At 40.7% G+C, this 19141-nt stretch overlaps 2 protein-coding genes across 2 annotated transcripts; both read left to right on the forward strand.

Annotated features, from left to right (window-relative positions):
* Nucleotides 1-1069: 1069 nt before the first annotated feature.
* Nucleotides 1070-3443, forward strand: LOC142377011 (odorant receptor 131-2-like). The gene is made up of 3 exons (XM_075460723.1): nucleotides 1070-1225; nucleotides 1363-2134; nucleotides 3397-3443. The coding sequence occupies exons 1-3, from the start codon at nucleotides 1070-1072 to the stop codon at nucleotides 3441-3443; spliced, it is 975 nt and encodes a 324-aa protein (XP_075316838.1).
* A 12411-nt stretch (nucleotides 3444-15854) lies between these two features.
* Nucleotides 15855-16921, forward strand: LOC142377012 (odorant receptor 131-2-like). The gene is made up of 2 exons (XM_075460724.1): nucleotides 15855-16010; nucleotides 16139-16921. Exons 1-2 carry the CDS (start codon nucleotides 15855-15857, stop codon nucleotides 16919-16921), a joined length of 939 nt encoding a protein of 312 aa, XP_075316839.1.
* Nucleotides 16922-19141: the final 2220 nt, after the last annotated feature.

Genomic DNA, 19141 nt, shown 5'->3' on the forward strand with positions numbered 1-19141 from the left:
AAAGTTGCCCTCACTGATGAGAATAGACTTCGTAAAACGGCAAACGCATTCGGTCTGTCTAGATCGGCTGTTTCAATAATAATCCGAAAGGTTTGTAGAGCGATTACTGTCCACTTGGGTCCGAAATATATGTATTATTTCTTGGTGTTGATTCTGAGGATTTTGATTGGCTTGCATGGCTTTATTCCTTTCCCTACACTGCCGCCAATAGGTTTGGCATAGTTATTATGGCGCTTGATGGCGTATTTATGCGGGTTGAAGTAAATGACAAGTTTTTTGGAAACGATGTTGTGTGCACAATGTTATTATTGAAAATGGGGGGGAAATATTGTTTTTATAAATACCCGGCTATGCGTAAATGTGGCCTAAGGCAAGGCAAGGCAATTTTATTTATAGAGCACAATTCGTACACAAGGTAATTCAAAGTGCATGTTTGTATTCAAATACAAACATGACAAACCCATGGTATTGCTCCAGTGTTTCTACAGTGGACCTGTAGGGACAAACACTTTATCCATTCTAAAACTTTGCTGATGAATGCCACCAAAACATCAAATATCCTGAGTTTCTAAAACAAAACTCCACATGAGTATCTCTTCTTGAATGTATTCAAATCTGAATTCCCTGCCCTGAAAACATTTTTGTTTTTTCCTCATGTTCATTCTGTCACTCAGAAGTTTTTCAGGGAAATGTGATCAAATTGAGTAGAGGTCAATGCTGTGGTAAAAAAAATAATCTGTCACCAATCCATGTTCCAATTACCTACAGAAAATGAATCATAATAATAAAACAATTCTCAGTGACATCACATTCAGCAGGGCTTAAACATCTAGATGGTCTATATAAAGACATCAGCCATACTTCACTCGTTTCCTGACTGGTTAAAGTGGAGTCTGAAGGGATCTTGCTGAGGTGGGAAAATATTTGACTTTTTCCTCCATCATTTCCACATTGCAGCTATGAGCCTGTGTTAGTGCTTGTTTTAATGTTTTTATGTGAATTTAATATTTAAAAACAGGTTTTCTGCAACTGTTGGAATAGAAATGTTTTCTCTTCAAAGATTTGCTCCATGAATTCCTCATCTTATGACTACAACGTGTCGAGCAGTGTGGGCTATCGAGACTCTGCGAGCACAGCTGTGGCCAAAAATGTGATGGTCCTGGCTCTTGGCCTCACTATTAACTACATCAATGGCACACTGATTCACACTTTCAGAAAACACCAGGTAAGAATTTACTGTAATTCTTCATGTCTTCATAAAGTCATCGTTGTAGTGACACTAGTTATCATCATGTGTAGTCTGGGGAAGAAACCATATGAATTAACATACTCAAAAAGAGATGTTTATTTTCTCTCTTTCAGATATTTTATGTGAATCCTCGTTACATCCTGTTCACCCATCTTGTGTTAAACGATATGATCCAGCTCACTGCAACCATCAACCTGTTTGTCTTAAGTTATATTTTCTATAAGATCAACGCTTCCCTCTGTTGCTTCATTATTACTTTTGCTGCTTTCACCACCCTTAACACTCCCTTAAATTTAGCTGTGATGGCAGTAGAGTGTTACATAGCTGTTTGTTTACCACTGCGACACCCTCAGCTCTGTACCATTAAAAGAACATATATATTGATCGGCTGTATTTGGGCTTTAAGCGCACTGTCAGTTCTACCAGACATCTTCCTTGTTCTAGCAACAGAGCCTCTACGCTTATTTTATTCTACAATATTTTGTGAGAGGGATAACCTGTTCAGACACCCAATAAGTTTAGAAAAGAGAGATTTTTCTTACCTAATTTATCTAAGTGGCGTTTGGCTCACCCTCATCTACACCTACTTCAGGATCTTCTTTGCTGCCAAAGCTGCTAATTCAGTAGATGGAAATATAAAGAAAGCCAGGAACACAATCCTGCTCCATGGTTTCCAACTAATGTTGAGTATGTTAACTTTTTTAGCCCCTCTTTTGAAAACAGCTTTGGTGAACTGGTTCCCTAAATATTACATACAAGCACTCTTTGTTTGGTACATCCTCATTCAGATTTTCCCCAGGTTTATCAGTCCAATTGTGTATGGGCTACGAGACAAGACATTTAAACAGTACTTGAGAAAGTATCTGCTGTGTACAAAGAAAAAAGGAATACCATAGCTTTCAGAGAAATGTTAACTGCTGTATAAGATATCAAACTTCAACATCATATAAGAAGACATCTGGAGAGTGTGTAAAAGAAACAGTGATTCCTTTGTTTGTTTTCATTTTATTGCAGTATTTGTGTTTTGTGGTCTGATTAATCAGTTTTTAACATATTTTTAACAAGATCAAAGACAAAAAGGACCATCCAGACTAAACCCACAAGACTAAAACCAGGCTCTGCAAAGGTATGGACTTGTATCTGTGCCTTGACAAAGCTCATTTGCATTTCTGTGATGGCAGCCTCTTTACAGAAAGGAACAATGAGATTTTAAAGCAATATTTGATCTCTTCTAGACGTCTTTTCAGGCGATGTCAATACAATTTTCAACAAGGTAATGCAATACCACACTCTGCACTTATTACAAAGACATGGCTGAGGAAGAAGAGGGTGTGGGTACAGGACTGGCCCACCTGCAGTCCTGACTGCACTAATGACTAAACTGACTAAACTAATCTGTGTCTAAAACCTAGAAATAACTCTGACGTTATGTCACAATTTAATATTGTTGGTTTAAACATCCTAGAGGAAACAGTTTGGCATCTGAAATCAACCACTTGCACTCTGGACATAATACTATCCGACTTTTTAAAAACTGTTTTTACCTCAGTAGAAAGTGATCTCCTACGAATAGTTAACAGCTCACTGGCATCAGGCATTTTTCCCAAGTCACTAAAGACCGCTGCCATTAAGCCACTCCTAAAGAAGAGAACTCTAGACGCCTCTATGATGAACAACTACAGACCTGTCTCTAATCTGTCTTTTATATCTAAGATTATTGAGAAAGTTGTATTTAACCAGCTCAACGACTTTCTGAATGAAAGTGGAAGTTTTGATAACTTTCAATCAGGCTTCAGACGTCATCACAGCACTGAAACAGCTCTGGTCAAAGTTTATGTGTCTCTGTCACTGGACGACTGCAGCCCAGCAGACGTACTGTGTCAGTGTCTGGAGGAAGTAAACACCTGGATGAGAGAGAATTTTCTACAATTAAATGAAGACAAAACTGAGATCATTCTGTTTGGTAACAAAGAGAAGAGGGTCAGCGTTGGTAAATATCTTGAGACTCGGGCCCTTACGATCACTGACCAAGTTCGTAACCTCAGAGTGTTGATAGACTCAGATCTGACTTTCAGCAGCCACATCAAAGCTGTCACCAAGGCAGCTTTTTACCACCTCAGAAACATCAACAGAATTAAAGGTTTCCTCTCCCAAAAGACCAGGAGAAACTCATCCATGCATTCTTCTCCAGTAGACTCGATTACTGTAACGCTCTTTTAACTGGACTTCCCAAAAAGAGCATTAAACATCTGCAGCTCATCCAGAACACTGCTGCTAGAGTTTTAACCCGGACTAAGAGATTTGAACACATCACACCAGTTTTAAAATCTTTACTCTGGCTTCCAGTCAGTCACAGAATAGATTTTAAAAGGCCGCTGATGGTTTACAAATCCCAGAACGGTTTAGGCCCAAAATACATCTGTGATAGGTTCAGAGAATATAAACCCAGCAGAGCTCTTAGATCCAAGGACTCAGGTCAGCTGGTCCAGTCCAGAGTCCAGACTAAACATGGAGAAGCAGCATTTAGCTGTTATGCTGCAAACAAGTGGAACAAACTGCCAGAGGAGATTAAACTTTCACCAAATGTAGACTTTTTTAAATCCAGGTTAAAAACTTTTTTTTCTCATGTGTCTGTGCAAGAAATCTGAACGGTATTTTTTAATTTATCTTGACTGTTGCTTGTTTTTAAAATCATTTAAATGATTTTATTTGTTTCTCTTTATATTCTTTTATGTATTTTTAATGCTTCTTCCACTCCCTGCTGCAATGCTTTTATATTATGTGAAGTACTTTGAATTGTTTGTACATGAAATGTGCTATACAAATAAATTTGATTTGATTTGATTTGACATCCCAAAATAGGATGTGCGAAGAATTTTGAAACAAACAAATAAGAATAAGAACATGTTTTACGTTTAGTGAGAGGGAATGGAAACATTAAAAACTGGTAAAAGCTTTACTGCCACAACTTTTTTGGAATATACATTATATAAACATGATATATCTTGGGTTTTTACTGTGTGTGATAAAAGTGTAAGACTTGGTGCACTTTTTTTGCCCGTCTTCGTTTTCTATACATTTTCCAAACCTTTTCTGATTGAGTGTTGTTGACAGACAAGAGTACAGAGCAAATAGATATTGCTAGTTTTAATTGTGCTGGTGCAGTAAGCACAAAATAATGGAATTTGAACAAATTTAGACTATTCTTTCTTCTTCACCAACACAGGCGAGCAGTTTATAAGTGGTCTGCATTAGCAACTGAAAATTTCTTATTCGTGACCAACATTTTGCTATTTTACCACAGACTGCAGGCTTTTGATGTAGACTACGTTTTGCTTCTGTACTCTTCATGCTTAGGAATAATGTTTATTATATTATATTTCTACCCTCTACTTATTAGACTGTGGAAAGTCATATTTGAGGAAGATAAGAAATGAAGGAATACATTAAAGGGATAGTTTGCCTCTTTTGACATGAAGCTGTATGACATCCCATATTAGCAATATCATTTATGAACATTGACTTACCCCCTGCTGCGTCCTGTGAGCAGAGTTCCAGCCTCGTTTTGGCATTGACGAAGGTAGTCCGGCTAGTTGGCTGGGGTTGCAAAAATAAAGCGTCTTGCTTCTCAAAACAATATGCGTTCAAAAGAATAATACATTTTCATCACAAAATCATTTTCTAGAAAAAGTCAGACCTCACAATTGCTTGGCGCTATTTTCTATCTACCTTTGTATCACTACGGCTATGTAAACCGTGCCGACCGAATTGCAGACTGAGCAGTCCCCTGCTTCCGAGCAGTAAACACCGTAACAGGTGCGGCTATCGGCAGGTGGCTGTACGCATTGATATGAAGGGAGGCAAAAATAGCGCCAAGCGATTGTGAGGTCTGACTTTTTCTAGATAACGATTTTGTGATGCAAATGTATTACTCTTTTGAACACATATTGTTTTGAGAAGCAAGACGCTTTATTTTCGGGACCCTAGCAAACTAGCCGGACTACCTTCGTCAACGCCAAAACGAGGCTGGAACTCGGCTCACAGGACACAGCAGGGGGTAAGAAAATGTTCATAAATGATATTGCTAATATAGGATGTCATACAGCTTCATGTCAAGAGAGGCAAAGTATCCCTTTAACGTGTAAGTATATAGGCAAAAAAAAAGAAATAAAGGAGATGAAGAGTGCCACGATGGGACACCATGAAAAATATATAGATGAAGAAGATGAGGATATCTGAAAGATGGTACAAGTATCAGTTTGTCACAGTTCAAAAACATATCTCGTCACACAATAGAAGGAGCATACAATTAAGCATTTAAATATCATGGTTCGTAAAAGCTCCAACTTGATTTGTTTTTTACTCCTGCTGCCTATAATTAAAAGTGATAACAAAGATTAATGACAGATATAATTGTACGCATTTTGATCTGATTTCATGTTGTTAAAGCTAACCAACATACATTTTATTCTTAAAATAAATTAAAATGATTCAACTGTTGGATGAAAATCCAAAGATTTTCTTGGCCAGGCTGGGTTAGGACCACTCTTAAAGGATCCTAACAATGTCCTTCTTGAAATGTACAATAAATGCTAACAGTAAAGAGTCCCTTATTTGACAAAATTAGAAGTATCTATTTACTTGAATCGCAAAACATTAATTTACTAGTTATAAAAATAGAGGTAATGTGAGTTCTTTAGTATGTTGCTTTCTAACACATTATCCCTAACACAGGTGGCACACTGGCATTTCCCAGAGAAACAGATCATACTTGAGGCAGTCAGATTACATTAAAAGCACCACTTTTCCTCCCTCACTAAAGTTCATGTCTGTGACAACTGCTATGCACTCTTTGAAAGAAAAAAAGTTGTCCAAATGTTCTGAAAGGTTGATAAAACTAGCAGCATACATGCTAATCTGCCAACAGCGTAACCCAACAAGCATTCTTTTCTTGCATGCTGTTTTGATTAGTTGTGTTTTTGAATACTGAGGGGGGACCTATTCTGTATATCTATATTGTCTGTGTGTAGGTAAAAATGGTCTGTATTAATGCAACTATGAACTCTGAGAACAAACTTACGTAGCAACTAATTCATATGCTGCTGTCTTGACATTAGCCGCATTCGGACTGTAGGAACCTTTGGCAGTTCTTTTTAATCCACGGGGCCATTTTGTCCCTCATTCGGACATACAGAAACTCGGGACCACAGCCCTCAGTTCCTATAACCATTTTAGCTCCTTCTCCGAGGCTGGGTCTTTTCAGGGTTCTATAGGAACAGATCTGATGGAGGTGTTTGGTGGTCGGTAGCTACGCCCCTTGTCATGCTGTCACGGCTGAAATGTTTACTCATATGACACAGACACAACCTGCGCGTGTTTAATAAGTTAAACTTACATGTTGTCTCCTTTGTCTGCGGCGCTCTGCTCTCCTTTCTTCCTTCATGAAACAAAGAAGTATGGCCTGCGCTCAATCCTTCGTCTCCTGACTCTCTCTGTGTGCTCTTCCAGCCTTGATGTCAGTTAGACGCCCGATGTGATCGTCCATGATTAATATCAACGTCATGCAGACCATGAACACGGTGGCCTCCCCGCTCTCCATGTTAGCTTCTTGGTGGTGTTTTTTTCTTCTCTCCTTACGTTTTGTTTTGTTTTGTTTTGTTTTGTTGTTGTAAGGCTAAAGTAAAGCTGGAGTTACAGTTGACGCGTCTGTCATGGCGGTGGCGGACCATGACGTCAAAATGACGTTTCAGGCATGGCGCTTGCCTTGAAAAGACGGCGCAGCGCGTTGTCGTGCACCAGTCGATTTTTGTAACTTGGCTGCGCCGAGAACAACGAACCGGATGGACCAATTTGAGACCAGGCTAAGTCAGGAGGTATGTTTGCACAGCACCTGTACGAAACTGCAGTGAAACAGCACAGGGACCACGTAAACTCCAAAAACTCATGGACAGAGATTGGCAGAACTTTGGGGAAAGAGGGAGAGTTCTGAAAGAATGTGTGGAAGAAGCTACGGGAACGATACGTGAAGGCAAAGAAGAGGGCGGAGGCTCGAAGTGTTGATGCCGGGGGCTTCAGACCTTCACCTCCTTTAACTGAATTAAAAAAATTTAATTATTCGAATACTGCAGCAGCATAATTAATGACAGTGTTCCTGCTCTTCATTGTTCCTCCTCTATCGTTGTAGAGTAGTTAGCGGTAACCTTCACGTAGCAGCGCCACCTCTGTGACGGAGAAAATTGCAACGACTGGCGCATTGATTTGCGCCACTATATATTGCGGGCACGAAATCGTGACGTCATCACCTGCTCGCGCTAGCAGAAGCGGCAACCATGCTAGAGCCTTAACACGTCGCTGTCGCAGACGGCTGCGCTGCATCAGTCCCGACCTGGTCCCGACTCATGTGTGAATGCAGACTGAAACCCGCTGGGGAAGGACAGTTATCAGAACGGAATTCGAGGAGGACCGTTCTTGTAACAGCATTCTTAGCGGCTAATGTCACCGTCAACATGTTTTGACAAAAAAAAAAAAAAAAAAAAACTGTTCTGAGCAGCATCCCAGATAGCAGTGGACTCCGGGACGGATCCGCCCTCAAACCGGGCAGGTCCGCTGTCCTTATCAACCGCTCACCCCGCCTAGCATAGCGATATAGCATATATAGCATATAGCATAGCGAGTGTGGTCAGCTTGCTCACATAGCATATTGCTGGTAGGTAATGTAGATTTGAGTTAACCCTGGTAGTTTTGGTCACTACATCATTCACTCATCACTCATTCATCTAAGTTGACTATACACAGGTTATTTTTGTTAGTCTTGAACTGCATTCCTATATTTAGAAATTCTATGTCTGAAGTAGATAACAACACAGACAACACAAGTGCAACACAACACACAACCACAGACAACACAACATCACAGATCACAGTTCACATACACAAAACAAGGAATGAACAAAAAATGTACCAGAAGAGGAGTGGGATGCTTGTGTTGAATGTGCGGATAGTGCAAAAACAAAGTGTGTCCATGATAAAGTGTGAGGAGTGCAAATGGGAGAGTGCATTATGATAGTCTGTGCAAATGGCTAATATAGCAAGTAGATTAGGGTGTGTTGGATGATTCACACAGTGAAGTCCATCTCGCTTCTCCTCTCCTTGTGTGTGGCGTTGAACAGCTGAATGGCCCTGGGACAAAGGACTTCCTCAGCCTGTCCGATGAGCATGCCAGTGACTGGAGTCTGTCACTGAAAATACTCCTCTGACTGTCCAAAGTTCTGTGCAGTGGGTGGTAAACATTGTCCAGGATGGTCAGCAGCCTGCTCAGTGTCCTTCTCTCCACCACTGTACTGAGTCTGTCCAGCTCAGTGCCCTTGACAGCTCCTGCCTTTCTCACCAGCCTGTCCAGTCGCCGCCCGTCCCTCTTCTTTATGCTGCCTCCCCAGCACACCACAGCGTAAAAGAGGACACTGGCAACAACAGACTGGTAAAACATGCACAGCAGTTTGTTGCAGACATTGAAGGACCTCAGTCTCCTCAGGAAGTAGAGTCGGCTCTGACCCTTCTTGTATGTGTAAGTATGTGACAGATTGTCTATTTTGGAGTGCATCACCATGTGTATCCTGTCACATTACAAATTGTGATTATGATGGTGGATGATGATAACTTAATTGAAAATTTCCTTTTGTGATTACAGATTCTGTCAGAAAAAATCCTGTCACTTGTGCTTCCACTGAACATGATGTCTGCAAGCATGCCATCCGGTGGTTCAACTTGGCAGCAGATAGGGGAACCTCAAGGAGACGCAGTACATGCAAGGTTCAACCCTGCTGACCATGTCTAAGCACAGCACATCACGTGTTATGCCAGTTCTTGTTTATTTTTTTTTATTGTTCATTTAAATGAGTGTGTGATTATTAATAAATACATTTAAGAATTTCCATCACATTTGTTTCATGTTTTTTTGTGTCCATTATCTTTATTAACCACTTGTAGTGATGTGTTGGTCAATCTGGTGTTTTTGCCAGCTCTTTTAAGTGAACTCAACCGTCAACACCGTGTATGGTGAGAGCGGGGCTCTGCTGACCTCAACTAGGGACGTCGTGAGTCGGTGGAGGGAATACTTCGAGGGCCTCCTCAATCCTACCGACACGCCTTCCGATGAGGAAGCAGAGTTGGGGAGCTCGGACGTGGGGCCTCCCATTTCTGGGTCGAGGTTGCCGAGGTGGTCAAAAAACTCCTTGGTGGCAAGGCCCCGGGGGTGGATGAGGTCCATCCTGAGTTCCTCAAGGCTCTGGATGTTGTAGGGCTGTCTTGGTTGACACGCCTCTGTAGCATCGCGTGGACATCGGGGGCAGTGCCTCTGGACTGACAGATTGGGGTGGTGGTCCCCCTCTTTAAAAATACCACCCTTTTTAAAGAGGGTGTGTTCCAACTATAGGGGATCACACTCCTCAGCCTCCCTGGTAAGGTCTATTTGGGGGTACTGGAGAGGAGGATCCGCCGGATAGTCGAATCTCGGATTCAGGAGTTGCAATGTGGTTTTCGTCCTGGCCGTGGAACAGTGGACCAATTCTATAGCCTGGAGGGTGCATGGGAGTTCCCCCAACCGGTCTACATGTGTTTTGTGGACTTGTAGAAGGCATTCGACAGTGTCCCTCGGGGACTCTTGTGGGGGGTGCTTCGGGAGTATGGAGTGCCGGACTCCTTGATATGGGCTGTTCCACCTCTGTATGACCGGTGTCAGAGTTTGGTCCGCATTGCCGGCAATAAGTCGGCCGAGTGTGAAGCGGCTGGGATGAGAATCAGCACCTCCAAATCTGACACCATGGTCTTCGGCCAGAAAAGGGGAGGAATGCCCTCTCCGGGTCGGGAATGAGATCCTTCTCCACGTGGAGGAGTTCAAGTATCTCGGGTCTTGTTCACGTGTGGGGGACGAATGGAGCAGGAGATTGACAGACGGATCGGTGCAGCGTCTGCAGTGATGCAGGCTCTGCACCGGCCCATCATGGTGAAGAAAGAGCTGAGCCAGAAGGCGAAGCTCTCGATTTACCGGTCAATCTACGTTCCTACCCTCACCTATGGTCACGAGCTGTGGGTAGTGACCGAAAGAACGAGATCGCGAATACAAGCGGCCGAAATGAGTTTCCTCCGCAGGGTGTTTGGGCTCTCCCTTAGAGATAGGGGGAGAAGCTCGGTCATCCGGGAGGGGCTCAGAGTAGAACCGCTGCTCCTCCGCATCCAGAGGAGTCAGATGAGTTGGCTCGGGCATCTGTTTAGGATTCCTCCTGGACGCCTCCCCGGTGAGGTGTTCCAGGCCCGTCCCACTGGGAGGAGGCCCCCAGGAAGACCCAGGACACGTTGGAGAGACTATGTTTCCCGGCTGGCCTGGGAACGCCTCGGGGTCCCCCCAGAAGAGCTGGAGGAAGTGGCCGGGGACAGGGACGTCTGGGTTTCTCTGCTCAAGCTGCTGCCGCCGCGACCCGATCCCCGGACAAGCGGAAGATGATGGATGGATGGATGGATGGATGGATGGATGGATGGATTCAAGCAGGATCTAAAAAGCTTATGATATTGAAACACACGACAATGTTTATAGACAAAGTTGAAGACGCTGTTAATGAATTCAGCTGAAAACTACAACAGTGAATACTTATCTATATGCCGCAGTTGCATTGTTCACAAATGTGATTGACGTCATTAAAACACTGGACTGCAAGAAAATGAGGAACACTGAGCTCATGTCCTTTTTCTGTTCTCCAACTTCACATACATGTTTGAGCCCAGCTTAGTTTGTGTCTATATCTATGTTAGAAACCCCTAACATAAGCCATGCTATGCTCTGAGTTCCAGCAAAGAGTTGGTGCAACTGTAACTGTTGGAGCCAATTTGGTCTCCTTAGTTAATATTCTTAGTTTGGTTTAGATTTGCTGGCCTTGGGCCATTGACTTTTATTTTGACACAGCCTTTGGTCACCTGACCAGGTAAAGATGGCTGCCTCTCACTTGGTAGTCAGTCTCAGTTAGACAAAAAGGCCGTGAGCCAGGAAGGTTGTCGGGCCCACTTGGGGGGGCAAATTCTCACTGTATTTTTCTGAAAGCTATGTATCTCTAGAGTATATTTCTGTATGATAGCAAGTTGGATCTTATAGCTTTTTGATTTTACAGCCTCTTTAGTAAATGCACCATGTGTAAAAAATAACCAAAAATCGCCTAAGTTAAAATTTCACTTAAACCACTTCTGGCTGTTACACCAGCTTGCTGGAGTGGTTTAGATAACATCATTAATTAAGTTAAATATTATATTTCATAGTTCCAAAATCAAAATGGTCATTTTTTATCAATTTTCTATAATAAAATAATGAAATAATTCAATTTATACTCCCGAAGTGTACATAATTGCATCACTAATGATAAACCTAATATGAATAGCTTGTTGTACAGTTGAGGGGGCAAATTCTCACTATATTTTTCTGAAAGCTATGTATCTCTGGAGTATATTTCTGTATCATAGTAAGTTGGATCTCATAGCCTTTTGATTTTACAGCCTCTTTAGTAAGAGCACTTAATAAAAGTTGCCAAAAAGTCGCCAAAAGTACAATTTCACTTAAATCACTTCTGGCTGTTACACCAGCTTGCTGGAGTGGTTTAAATATCATCATTAATTAAGTTAAATATTATATTTCATAGTTCCAAAATCAAAATGGTCATTTTTGATTAACTTCCTAAAATAAAATAATTTAGTAATGAAATGTATACTACCGGACTATACATAACTGCATCACTGCTGATAAACTTAACATTAATAGCTTTTTGTACAGTTGGAGGGACAAATTTCTGATATATTTGTCTGAAAGCTATGTATCTCTGGAGTATATTTCTATATGATAGCAAGTTGGATGTCATAGCTCTGTGGTTTTACAGCCTCTTTAGTAAGTGCACTTAATAAAAGTCGCCAAAAATACAATTTCACTTAAATCATTTACTGACTGTTACACCAGCTCGTTTGAGTGGATTAGAGATCAGCATGTTTTATTTCATAATTCTACCATAGAAATGGTCCATTTCATCAATAGTTTAAATTAAAATAATCAAATATTGCAATTTAAATCCCAAAACGTACATAATTGAACCATTGCAGTTAATATTGATGGCTTTTTGAACATTGCCGTTTTGGTTGTCATATTTTTTCAACAGAAATGTTGTAATGAAATGATAATGGCAAACATAGATTGAACATACACATGACTTTTCTAGCATTATATCTCTTGTATTTTCTTACATCCCATTAAAATTCGAAATGATTGCCAGCAGCTGTAATTCATTGCCCGTTCACTTAGTATCCTGCAATCAAAATAACGGTATATCCCCCAGTGTAGAAAAAGAACATCCCACACTTCCATCAAACATTTCTCTCTGCCTGATTTTATGTATGATGGATCTCACACTGATTTAGTCTCCCTGTTGTGTGTTGTGTGATTGCATAACTGCATTATTGCTGTGGCATAACATGGAAGGAAATGATCTCCAACAAAACGCCAAATGCATTATTCATTATGAGTCCACAAAGATTCATCTGTCTGATCAGCTCATTCGGCCTGTCAATTACAACTCCTGGCAAACTCTATTGGCGGCTGCAAACATAAGAAATCACGAACCCATTCTTCATCTTGCTGAAAATCTTGGGGATGGTGCTATGCCTGATGTAGCATACCATCGACAATGCCGGAGCTTGTTCACTATGAAGAGGGAACTTGACACTTTACAACATGATGAAACGGCTAGCGAACCAGGCTGTTCTAACTACAATATGGGTGGGCAGCAAGTTAAACGCCAGAGAACATCACAACATTCTAGGGTCTATGAAAAAGTCTGCATATTCTGCAAAAGGACTCGGTATACCAAACGATCAGACGCCAAAGAACCTTTGATTCAAGCAGTAGACATCAGATCTGACAGGACGCTTCGAGACATTGCCACTCGAAGACAAGACTTACATATGCTGGCAGTCACTAGTCGTGAGCTTGTTGCTGCAGAAGCACATTACCACAGGACATGCTACCGAGAATATACAAGAAAGCCAACACGTCCTCATCATGTTGAGCATAAGCAAACAAAGAAGGGAGAAATCCAGTACTTAAACTTAGAGCACAAGTCATACACAGAATTGTCTGAGTTCATTCGTGCAGAAGTGATAGAGTCACCAAAAGTTGTTACTCTGAACAGCCTGACTAATAAACTCACTCAGCTGATGATTTCCAAGAGTGTAGACCATGTGAAGAAATCCACAAAAAAACATCTCAAAAGAAAGCTAGAGAAGGAATTTGGTAACAGCCTTCATGTCTTTCCAGATGAAAATGGAAAGCTACTGGTTCTCCCTGATAGCCTGAGCATCTTTGAACTTGCTAAAATGTACAAAACTACAAAAACTGAATTGGAAATATGGAAGAAGAAATCAGTGGGTGACACAAATACCATCGACAAAGCCGCATCAATCATAAAGATGTCAATCAAGAACATGGAGAACCCAAATCACTGGCCGTATATGCAGTATATGGCTCTAAAATCTAAAATTATTAGAAAATTAGCTGAAAATTACTAGAAAATCTTCATATTTCTCCACTATTGTTGATACAATCTTCATATAATGAATAAATATGTGTCTGCCAACATCAGTGACAACATTTGAATTGATAATTATTCTGTTTGGGACCTTCTATAGCCTCTTACTAGTGGTTAATCTAAGAAAGTCACTTTTAAGAAAATCGTTTTTTTTTCTCTGGGACAGGTAATCTTTGAAGGGCTGTAAAATCAAAAAGCTATGAGATCCAACTTGCTATCATATAGAAATATACTCTAGAGATACATAGGTTTCAGAAAAATATAGTGAGAATTTGCCCCCCCAAGTGGGCCCGACAACCCCCTTTTGGGCTCTTGGCTCACGGCCTAAAAGACGAAGGAAAGTTGTAGTGATATAGTTTTTTACCGCTCTAACCGCTTTAACCACTTTAAGCTTGAACATTTGAACTTGGAAAACAATTACTTTAGTTTACTTATTGGAATCCTTTATGTTGAGCCTTTATACTTGGATTATTTAGCTTTACTTTGGATAACAAACAATTTGGATTGCTTCACTGTGTGCCACCTGCTTGTCTGCCTGCCATTGCTCCCTTCTCCTGCCTGCTACTTACCTGCTTGCCTCCATCTTGAACATCTTCATCCATCTTGACCAAGGTATGAAAAACAGCTGTACACAGTGTTTTAAGATAAGCGCGTGACAACAACTATACAACACCTACCCTTTGAAGTTTGAACTGAATCGAAACTGACACTCACAGTAGCACCAGCTTTTCTGTGTCAAAGCCAGTGCTTTGTTGGTCAAAACAGAAAGAAACAATTCTAAATCAGGCACTAGCCTACAATTCAGTGCCTAAACTCTTTTGTTGGAAAAAAAAATAACCCGATGAAATATGAGCTTTAGAGACATGTTGCTCATCATCTTTGCATAACATTTATGCATACATTTTCTATACCTGCTTAATGCAATTAAGAGTCGCAGAGTGGCTGGAGCCTATCCCAGTTACTAAAGGGTGAAAGGCAGGGAACACCCTGAATGGGTCACCAGTCTATCACCGGGCCAACACGGAAACAGACAAGAAAAACTACCATACATACTCACACTCACTCTAAAGCCCTATTCGGACGGGACTAGTTTAATGGGGGGACCTGGGGTAAAGTAATAATAACCGGGAAATCTAGTCCCGTCTGAACGCGCCATGTCAGTAAAGATAGCGGAGTATGTCGGTAAACTTTGCCGAGAATTCTACCTCCTGTGAAACGGTCCGGAGTATCTACCATAGGTAATACTAAGCCCGTGCGAATGCGACCTTCGGTAATAAGTACGGAATATGTCGTCACATCCTTTTAAAGAGAGAAACAATTAGGTGTGTCTGTTTGCAAACATGGAGGTTCTGGATGAAAGCGCTGCTTGCAAGCACGCATGGTCGGCGCCATGTCTGTTTACAGATGGGGTTTACGGAAGTGAAATGAAGACGTGCATAGCATCCAGGATGTGACGGTTGTGCGTAACCAACAACTCCTCCCATGTTAGATGAATATTACAGGTATTTCTTGTCCCATCCGAATTGGTCATTTCTTCTCCCTGGCGTCGTCTGGTTAACCAACATTACCATACGTCCCCCCATTGAACTAGTCCCGTCTGAATAGGGCTTAAGGATCAAATAAGAATCCCCTATCAACCGAACATAAAAAATTTAAAAAAAACTCTGTCACCAAACCATCTTCCAATTACCTACAGAAATTAAATAATAAATAGACAGGATAACTCAGTGACATCACATTCAGCAGGGCTTACACATCTAGATGGTCTATATAAAGACATCAGCCATACTTCACTCGTTTCCTGACTGGTTAAAGTGGAGTCTGAAGGGACCTTGCTGAGGTGGGAAAACATTTTTCTTTCTCCTCCATCATTCACATTGCAGCTATGAGCCTGTGTTAGTGCTTGTTTTATGTTTTTATGTGAATCTAATATTTAAAAACAGGTTTTCTGCAACTGTTGGAATAGAAATGTTTTCTCTTCAAAGATTTGCTCCATGAATTCCTCATCTTATGACTACAACGTGTCGAGCAGTGTGGGCTATCGAGACTCTGCGAGCACAGCTGTGGCCAAAAATGTGATGGTCCTGGCTCTTGGTCTCACTATTAACTACATCAATGGCACACTGATTCACACTTTCAGAAAACACCAGGTAAGAATTTATTGTAATTCTTCATGTCTTTATAAAGTCGTCATTGTAGTTATCATCATGTGTAGTCTGTGGAAGACACCAGATGAATTAACATACTCAAAAAGAGATGTTTCTTTTCTCTCTTTCAGATATTTTACGTGAATCCTCGTTACATCCTGTTCATCCATCTGGTGTTGAACGATATGATCCAGCTCACTGCAACTATCAGCCTTTTTGTCTTAAGTTATGTTTTTTATAAGATCCACGCTTCCCTCTGCTGCTTCATTATTACTTTTGCTGCTTTCACCACCCTTAACACTCCCTTAAATTTAGCTGTGATGGCAGTAGAGTGTTACATAGCTGTTTGTTTACCTCTGCGACACCCTCAGCTCTGTACCATTAAGAGAACATATATTTTGATCGGCTGTATTTGGGCTTTGAGCGCACTGTCAGTTCTACCAGACATCTTCCTTGTTCTAGCAACAGAGCCTACACGCTTATTTTACTCCACAATATATTGTGATATGGATAATATGTTCAGACAACCAATAAGTTTAGAAAAGAGAGATGTTTCTTACCTAATTTATCTAAGTGGCGTTTGGCTCACCCTCCTCTACACCTACTTCAGGATCTTCTTTGCTGCCAAAGCTGCTAATTCAGTAGATGGAAATATAAAGAAAGCCAGGAACACAATCCTGCTCCATGGTTTCCAGCTAATGTTGAGTATGTTAACTTTTTTAACCCCTCTTTTAAATAAAGCTTTCATGAACTGGTTCCCTAAATATTACATACAAGCACTCTTTGTTTGCTACATCATCATTCAGATTTTCCCCAGGTTTATCAGTCCAATTGTGTATGGGCTACGAGACAAGACATTTAAACAGTACATGAGAAAGTATCTGCTGTGTACAAAGAAAAAAGGAATACCATAGCTTTCAGAGAAATGTTAACTGCTGTATAAGATATCAAACTTCAGCATCATATAAGAAGACATCTGGAGAGTGTGTAAAGAGAAAAAAGAAACAGTGATTCCTTTGTTTGTTTTCATTTTATTGCAGTATTTGTGTTTTGTAGTCTGATTAATCAGTTTTTAACATCTTTTTAACAAGATCACAGACAAAAAGGACCATCCAGACTAAACTCACAAGTCTAAAACCAGGCTCTGGACCTGGACTATGGACTTGTATCTGTGCCCTTGACAAAGCTCATTTGCATTTCTGCGATGGCAGCCTCTTTACAGAGAGGAACAATGAGATTTTATAGCAATATTTGATCTCTTCTAGACGACTTTTCAGGCATTTTTCAACTAGGCAATGCAATACCACACTCTGCACTTATTACAAAGACATGGCTGAGGAAGAAGAGGGTGTGGGTACAGGACTGGCCCACCTGCAGTCCTGACCTGTCCCCAAAATAGGATGTGCGAAGAATTTTTAAACAAACAAATAAGAATAAGAACATGTTTTACGTTTAGTCAGAAGGAATGGAAACATTACAACCTGGTAAAAGCTTTACTGCCACAACTTTTTTTTAAATATACTTTATATAAACATGATATATCTTGGGTTTTTACTGTATATGATAAAAGTGTAAGACTTGGTGCACTTTTTTTGCCCGTCTTCGTTTTCTATACATTTTCCAATCTTTTTCTGATTGAGTGTTGTTGACAGACAAGAGTAAAGAGCAAATAGATATTGCTAGTTTTAATTGTGCTGGTGCAGTGGGCACAAAATAATGGAACTCTAAAAAAATTTAGATAATTCTCTCTTCTTAACCAACACAGGCGAGCAGTTTGTACGTGCTCTGCATTCGCAACTGAAAATTTCTCATTCGTGACCAACATTTTGCTATTTTACCACAGACTGCAGGCTTTTGATGTAGACTACTTTTTAATCCCAAAATCATTGCTTTTGTACTCTTCATGCTTAGAAATAATGTTCATATTTTATTTCTACCCTCCACTTATTAGACTGTGGAAAGTCATATTTCAGGAAAATAAGAAATGAGGGAATACATTAACATATAAGTATTGAAGCAAAAAAATAAATAAAGGAGATGAAGAGTGCCACCAACAGATGGGACAACATGAAAAATGTTGACATATCAGATCAGATCAGATGACAGATCAGATTGTACGCATTTCGATCTGATTTCATGTCGTTAAAGCTAACCAACATTCATTTTATTCTTTAAAAGAAAAGAAAATGATTCAATTGTTGGATGAAAATCCAAAGATTTTTTTGGCCAGGCTGGGTTAGGACTCCACTTTTAAAGGATCCCAACAATGTCCTTCTTGAAATGTACAATAAATGCCAACAATAAAGAATCCCTTATTTGACAAAATTGAATCCCAAAACTTAAACATTACATTACTAGTTAGGACGCTGTGACGCTTTGCGGTAAGACGTGTTGCATCACTTCCTGTTACCTTGCTTGTGCACTGTGGAATTTCTTGCTCCGCTTGGAGTACTGTTAATCACTTTATTTCGATCTATAACTTGCACAATTTTGCATAGTTAAACTCTATAGCTTACCGTTCTGTTCTAACACACTCCTACAGATCTTTATTCTCACTTTTTAACGGTGTGTCTGGTTCTCTAGCGTAGCATGGCTACCGGTTCTCTTCCTCCTTCTCCTGCTTTCACCTGCTCCGTGTGTCAGATGTTTAGTTACTCCTCTGCCTCCTTTAGCGATTATGGTACATGCAACAAATGTAGTCTTTTTGTAGTTTTGGAGGCGAGGTTATCTGAATTGGAAGCTCGGCTCTGCACTGTTGAGGAAAAAACCCTGGTAATTGGCAGCTCCATAGTCAGAAACGTGGCATTAGAGACACCAGCGGCCATAGTCAAATGCATTCCAGGGGCCAGAGCGGGCGACATAGAATCCTATTTAAAACTGCTGGCTAAGGATAAACGTAAATATGGTAAAATAGTTATTCACGTCGGCGTTAATGGCACCCGGTTACGCCAATCGGAGGTCACTAAAATTAATGTTGCATCGGTGTGTAATTTTGCCAAAACAATGTCGGACTCCGTAGTTTTCTCTGGACCCCTGCCAAATCTGACCAACGATGACATGTTTAGCCGCATGTCGTCCTACAATCGCTGGTTGTCTAGATGGTGTCCAGCAAACAACGTGGGCTACATAGATAA

Source organism: Odontesthes bonariensis, chromosome 3 (genome assembly GCF_027942865.1).
Source record: "Odontesthes bonariensis isolate fOdoBon6 chromosome 3, fOdoBon6.hap1, whole genome shotgun sequence".
Taxonomy (NCBI): Eukaryota; Metazoa; Chordata; class Actinopteri; order Atheriniformes; family Atherinopsidae; genus Odontesthes; species Odontesthes bonariensis.